This window comes from Heteronotia binoei, chromosome 15, assembly GCF_032191835.1.
Source record: "Heteronotia binoei isolate CCM8104 ecotype False Entrance Well chromosome 15, APGP_CSIRO_Hbin_v1, whole genome shotgun sequence".
Taxonomy (NCBI): domain Eukaryota; kingdom Metazoa; phylum Chordata; class Lepidosauria; order Squamata; family Gekkonidae; genus Heteronotia; species Heteronotia binoei.
In genome coordinates this window covers 29,968,118-29,975,052 of record NC_083237.1, presented here as the reverse complement: position 1 = coordinate 29,975,052, position 6,935 = coordinate 29,968,118, and the positions used below count along the sequence as shown (strand labels likewise).

The window sequence follows — 6,935 nt, the reverse complement described above, 5'->3', positions numbered from 1 at the left end:
TTCATTTAAAGAAATGCAATTTTTTTCCTTCTTTATTTTCTAGTTATTTATATATTACAAAAGTATATATACATATTTTAAAAAGACAGGTTTAAAATATCAATTGAGACCACATGGACTACAGTAAAGATTAACCCTCATTCCAACTCCTGTAGGGCACTACAGCTGTGTTTAGATGTCCTGACAAGGTCCCAACTCCTATAGGGCACTACAGCTGTGTTTAGGTGTCCTGACAGTTTGTGCAACCAACTCCAGTTATGCTTCCACACATAAACAGTAACCCTCATTTTATGCACAAAGCCTAGCTTGTTGGTTTCCTGCCAGCAGAGAGGATAACCTTGCCAGAGCCAGACAGCCACAAGGAACAGCTTTACTCCCAACTATGATTTGTGAATTCTGGAGTCACTGTCTGTTAAGCACAGCTTGCACAGCACAACTGCAAACTGCTTTGAAACCCCCATCACCAAATTTTTGCTGGACTGTTTGTGGGATTGTGATCAATCCAGTTTATTGAAACAGGATTTATCAGGGCCTCTGAATATATATCTGTCCACTGCTAAACACCACTTTCTCTCCCATCCAAGCTCCTATATTAGGTCAATTTAAACAATTCTTTATTTGTGGTTTCCAAATATTTGGAAGATGGAAAGAAATGAGAGAGATCCCAGTCTTTTGCCTCTTGTGGCCCAGAAAGGATAGAAAATGTAGGCAATTCCTCCACACCAAGTGACATTTCTTTTCCTCGTCCCTCCACCCCCTTCCCCCAATAGCAAAAGGTAAAGTAGGGATAAGTAAGAAGTAGCATGGATTTAAGTCTGTCAGAGCTCGGATCCTGATGGAGACCCCAAAGAGACATGGCCTCTTTGCCCAAGAGAGAAGAGCTCTCTAGCTCCACACTTCAATGACGTCGCCACGCTCCATCCCCATGTCTTCTGGGGTCCAGCTTTCTTCCAAACGCTGCCCATCAAAGTAGAAGGTCAGTTTGCGCCTCCCAAGTCCTTGGGCCTGACGATAGCAATTCATCAGTGTCCGCAACGGCTCATTCTGCCAAGAGACAAGACGGAGAGAGAAAGCGCTACAATGTTTTCTAACCCATAAGAGGAATCAGAGTTGAGAGGGGCCATACAGGCCATCGAATTCAACCCCCTTCTCAATGCAGGATCAGCACTGAGCGTCCCTGACAGGTGTTTGTCCAACCGCTGCTTAAAGACTGCCAGGGAGGGGCAGCCCACCACCTTCCTAGGTAGCTGATTAGAATGAATATCCTCAGTTGGAAGGCCCTCCTTCTGCAAGAACCTGCCCATTTCACTTAAGTCTGCATCAGAGGCCTTTCCCTTGGTCCTATCACCTATGGAGGGAGAGCAGGTGGGACCTAGAAAAAAAGCCCTTCTCAAATTCACTGCTGCATCTCCAGAGGCTGCTGCTAGTGTTTTGGTGCCAGGCAAAGACTTCCCCCCTCTGCTTTCAGATTGAATTATTACAAGCTGGGGGCCTATGAGAAGTCATAGGATGTGGGAAATCATTTGGGAAGTCCTCCTCTCCACCCCAAGATCTCCTCTTCCAGGACTCTACAAATCTTCAGGGCCTTCAGCAGGCCAATCTCCCATTTTTTTTTCTTTTAACTGACTCTCAGGTGCTGCCAACACCTCATTGCTTCCTGAAGGATATTCCAAGTCCTCATCAGGATGCTTTTGGGGGAGGGAAGGGGATTCCTTTAGGTTAATTTATTAAGTTACATTTTCCTGCATATCAGGGGATACTCCCAAACATGCGGACACCCTGGTCTTGTCTGTGGGTGGCCCAGTTCGACACAGACAGGAGAAGAGCCCCTTTACTATGAATGATTCTGCTCTGGTGTTTTGCTGCTCTACTGACTTTGCTGAGATTAGACTTGACAATTTTATTGTAATACTTTTTGGATAAAAAAGTTAATTTCTTTGTATCCTTCCCCCGCCCTAAACTGGCTTATCTTTATTATTACTAATAATAATATCCCCCCTCCGAGTAATACTCTTACCCTGCGGACTGTGATGTCCATGTGGGAGCTCTTGTCCTTCCCTTGCACATGCAGCTGCAAGTTTCCCACCTCACCACTCTCTTTGCTAGTCGCCTCCACTACGCAATCTGGAGGGAAAAATATGGCCACGAGGAAGCATTAGAACAGGGGTGTCAAACTCATTTGTTAGGAGGGCCAGATCTGACATAAATGAGACCTTGTTGGGTCAGGCCATGTTGGGATCAGCATTGGAACCTGTGTGTACCTATTTAAGATTAGGTAGCAGAAATATAAACTTCATAAAGAACACACAGATTTTGTTTAAACTTAAAATAACACATGCTTAAAACATTAGCACTTGTTGGTCTTAAAGATGCTTTCTTTGTATCTCTCCCATGGGATCCAGGGAACTGGGCAAAGGAAGCTCTGGCTCTTTCCTTCCTTCCCCAGGGGACCACAAGGGGAGGAGCCTCAGCCAAAAAAAGGAAAAGAGGCTTGGAAGTGTAGCTTTGCTATGTAATTGAGAGAGCCTGGCAAAGCAAGCTGTCCCTCCCCCCCTTCCTTCCCATGGGAGAAGCCTCAGCCAATGGAGAAAATAGAGGTTTTGCTCTGTAGCTCCTATGCGATTGAGCAAGCCTTGCAAAGCAAGCTGTTATGCAGAAGGAAACGAGAGAGGGAGAAGGAAGCAAATCACAGCCAGTTGCTTGGGGGCCTCATTCAGCCCCCAGGCTACATGTTTGACATGCCTGTGTTAGAAGTTTAGGAGCAAGGCAGGAGTGGAGCAGGAGATCAAGACAGAGGAACAAGAAGGCTGATGGAAGGAGACTGACAGCTTACCAATAATATCAGCCACCCCTAGGCCCAGCCCACCGGGAGTGGCATCAGCTGCAAGTTCACGGTCCCGGAGCAGGAGGAGTATTCTGCTTGGATGAACCTTCAGCGTCTGTCCCATATGTTCAGCCACTCGCTGAAGGCGGTCAGTCTAAGAAAGTATGAACATTGTTTGAGAGTGCAGAGCACCAAAGAACAACCCTAGCCAATCAGGAAGATCCTGATCAGTATGTCTCCCAACCCTCCCAGTTTCCCTATGGGTTTGTACAAACATTCACAATTTTGCAGAAGCTGTGTGTAAAGCACTGCAGCAAACCTGTGCCAGAAGTTTCTCTGAGGGAGAAGGGGCTGCAGCCAATGTTCTCTCTAAATTTTTTCCCCTACTGAGTGGAGCAGTTCACAACCTGAGCAGAATACAACTGCTGGCACAGGCTTAAAATGAACAGTGGGCAGATTGCTGCTGAGTGGGGCTTCCCGGTTAATGAGCTTCCTGTGCTCACATACACAGCTTGGAAGGAACACCTGGTTTATCCTGGTGTTCTCCCACTGAAATGCTGACTGGGGCCAACTCTGCTCATTGTCTTCCAAGATCTGATGACACTGGGGAACCTGAACTATTCAGGTCAGGGCAACCTCATATACAGCTGTTACCTAATCAGTTCAATGCTTGTTACTGGGGTTTGTTAGCTGTATTTACTGTTACATATAATTTATTCAAAAACATACAAGTTATTTAATATATTAATCCTAAAAGGTGAACTAATATCAATATTACTATCAATTGCAAGAAACATTATTGCAACAAAACGGTTAGATAAAAAGCCACCTTCTATACCACTTTGGTTATGGAAACTGTGGGATTACTTTATTCTTTTGAAATTGGCTTATTCAAATTTAATTTTGTCTCCGAAAAATTATGACGCAAAGGTAGTTGCAGTATGGTTTCCAGTACTTGAATACTTAGCTCAAGAAGAAATAATTCCAAACAACTCTTTATATTTATCTATGATTTGTTTTAGTTGTACTTAAAACACTATATATGATAGAAGGATATGGACCCAAAGTTTGTAATATATTTTGGTTTATTTTGTTTAAAAATTGTTATTAAAAGGTTAAAAAATATAAATTAAATATATATATATTAATCCTATTAATATATTTGCTGTATATATTAACATTATACAATATCATATCACAAGTATGGTATTTACTGCACACCGCCAGACTTACTGAAAGCCTAAGCGGCAAGAATGTCCAGCGAGGAGCTGAGACATCAGTTTCAGATCCCCACCCACCCATTAAACTCACTGGGCAACCCTGGATCTTTCTCTCAACCTAACCTACCTTGCAGGGCTGGGTGATAATGAAATGAAGGAAGAGATGTGAATGCCTCTCTTAGCTTCTTTGGAGGCAGGATAGGATTAAAAATGTTCTAGGTAGACAGAACCATGTTTTCCTGAAGGCCCAGAGGGGCTATTGGCAGAAGGAAGACGCCATGGGAGAGACAGGAGGTGAGTATGTGACAGAGATAAGGAAGGAAAGAGGAACACGTAGTTCAGAATGGTGAAAGCAAAACTGAGATGAATGATGGCAAAGGCAAGATTCCGCAGAGGAAGAGAGCGGATACTAAGTAGGTCTCACCATCTGGATAGAAACTCTGTAGAGATCAGCCCGGCACCGGATCTTCAGGACCAGCTCCTGGGATTCTGAGGGTTCAGGCGAGTCAATCAGAATCACATCATCCCCATCATCCTGTAAGCTCTTCTTGACAGCTGAGAGGGTGGATGTCAGATTTCTGAGCCTCTGGTCAAGAATTCTGACCCGGGGTGGGGGGATTAGAAACCAGAGTGAGAAACCTGTCATTTGAAAGTTGAGATAATCCCTGCTAGAATGAAAATAGCTCTGAATTGCATAGATCAGAGGTCAGAGCACTGGAAGGTCAGAATTCAAACCCCATCTCTTGTTCCCAGGCTCCCTAGAGAGCATGGAATAAATCATTCTTTGCCCAAGCTCTCCCATCTTTGAAATTCAGTCTGTGACCTACCTTGTGTGTCTACTCTGAGGACAGACTATATGCAATTAAGATAGTATAGAGCTACATGATGATTCAGAATACATGTCCCTCTAACCCAGTGCCAGGAGTCTACAAGGGATCCTGGATCTTCTGCCTTTTGTAATGTCCCTCACAGGAATTGTACTTGGGAAGCTACTGGAAATGAGGCAAAGTGGTGTCCTGGGAAGGAAGACTGTGGACTTTGTTAAGCACCTACCTGCTCACCCCCAATGTTTCAAGCAAATCTCGGTAACTTCATGGACAAAGCTCAAGAGAGGACCCAGATGGCTCTGGCAGCGTAAAACTGCCAGATGCAGCGTAAAACTTCTGAACAATGCAGCGTAAAACTTCTGAACATATAATGAGCCCCAGCAAGTACTTCCAAGTCAGACCACACAAGCAAGAGGTGTCCCAGATCATCCAACACAGGACAGGCCTTCATAGAAATCACCACCTATGGAAGATCCCAACAATCTTGGGGGTTCCCCTCTTTCCCCCCCTTTCCCAGAAGTCCATGTAACCCCCCTCCCCTTCTGAAGGACCCCAGCCTCTTACTGGGCTCCATGGCACCGTCTCCGTGGCCGTGGGGAAGGCGGAGGGGATGGTGACGATGGCGAAAGTTGACACCTGTTGAAGGGAATACACAGATTATGGATGGTTGTTAACTGGGGGCTGCAGGTAAGTGGACAGGAGGAGTGGGGAAGAGAAGGAACCCAACCTTTTTTCTTCTTCTGTGGGGGACACTGCCACTAATTCTGCTTTCTCCTCCTCCACATCAGATGCACCCTGGGGCCCAGAGGACACTAGCAGGCCTTGAACCGGCAGCTTCAGAGATTCAGGGAAAAGCTGGAGGCTGTTCTGAACCTGTGTGGGGTAGTGGCAGAGGAAAAAACTCAGGGTACTAAGATTCCTTCAAGATGGGCAACAAACAGGCAGAGCTGGCCACTAGAATAGACAAGGGAGCAGCAAGGAGGTGATTCCTTCACTGTGGGGCTGAAAAGCTAAATCTCTTCAGCTCAGCAGACACCAGAGTGGTCAGAGAGTGTTTCTGGGTCAAAATCGCAAAAAGCAGCATGGTAAAAAGAAGGGCAACCTGTTTTACTGTACCACAAGGGATGGGAGAAATCGGGAAACTCTGTGGCACTCTTTGAGACAAGGGCAATTCCAAATTACATGCATTCGGGTACTAACAGCCCAGCACCTTTTATTATAGCATATGCCTCCATCTGACAAAGCAGGTTACAGTTCATTACAGTTTGTCCTAAAAAGGTTGCAATCCTATGTACTTGGGTTGCCAGCCTCCAGGTGAGGCCTGGATACCTGCTGGAATTACAATTCCTCTCCAGATCAAAGAGATCAGTTTCTTTGAAGAACACTGCGGCTTAAGAGGGTGATCTCTGTGGTGTCACATTCCCTGTTTAGCTCCCTCCCCTCCGTAAATTACATCCTGTGGAGGCTCCAGCCCAGATCTCCAGGAAAATCCCTCTGGAGTTGACAACTACACGGGAGTAAACTCAACTGAAAACTGCAGGGCTTTCTTCTGACCAAAAATGCACAGGTTTAGTGTTGTTATTATTATTATTTTTAAGTGTCACGCCTTGAAAGGCACGGCGGGATGCATGCCTGGGTTGATTTTTTAAATGTTGGCTGCAGTAGCCGCAGACGAACACGGCTCTTCAAATCACTCTATAAGGGGCACTGGAAGTAAACGATACTCTGGGGGCTTTGTGGGTTCCACGCACCTTATTGGAGTAGACCGGGACGGCCAGGACTGCAGTGTCCGGGCAGAGGCGGCGGCGCTTGGGGAGGCGCTTCTTGGGGGGTCCCTCTGGCTCCGAGTCACTGCTGGAGCACGAATCCAACTAGGGAGCAGAGCGGAGAGCGGTTAACGAGGGGCCACCAAAATACCTTTCCCGTTTCCGTCCCCCACCCCTCAGGCCCTTCCCTCTTTACCACCACCTCCGCCATGGCAAACGCGCTTCTCCTAATTGGTTTCAATATTCTCTTAAATCCGCCCACCCGCCTTCCGATCGGGCTCCGCCCCACCCCGTGTCC

At 46.2% G+C, this 6,935-nt stretch overlaps 1 protein-coding gene across 2 annotated transcripts; it reads right to left on the bottom strand.

Annotated features, from left to right (window-relative positions):
- NFATC2IP (nuclear factor of activated T cells 2 interacting protein) lies at positions 1 to 6,935 on the bottom strand. 2 transcript variants are annotated; one of them, XM_060255927.1, is made up of 8 exons: positions 6,834 to 6,935; positions 6,623 to 6,742; positions 5,599 to 5,744; positions 5,436 to 5,507; positions 4,469 to 4,643; positions 2,834 to 2,978; positions 2,018 to 2,124; positions 1 to 1,044 (listed from the first exon to the last, which is right to left on the bottom strand). In XM_060255927.1, the coding sequence occupies exons 1-8, from the start codon at positions 6,846 to 6,848 to the stop codon at positions 886 to 888; spliced, it is 939 nt and encodes a 312-aa protein (XP_060111910.1). In that variant the 5' UTR covers positions 6,849 to 6,935; the 3' UTR covers positions 1 to 885. The 2 variants fall into 2 exon arrangements, with proteins under 2 accessions (XP_060111910.1, XP_060111911.1); XM_060255928.1 differs by having other exon boundaries at positions 6,837 to 6,856.

What these genes read in the sequence shown, in the direction of transcription:
- NFATC2IP (XM_060255927.1), bottom strand. An exon ending in ACAGAGTTTCTATCCAGATG is followed by an intron (nt 2,979 to 4,468) that starts GTGAGACCTACT and finishes ATACTTTCTTAG; the next exon opens with ACTGACCGCCTTCAGCGAGT. An exon ending in AGGGGTGGCTGATATTATTG is followed by an intron (nt 2,125 to 2,833) that starts GTAAGCTGTCAG and finishes TTTTCCCTCCAG; the next exon opens with ATTGCGTAGTGGAGGCGACT.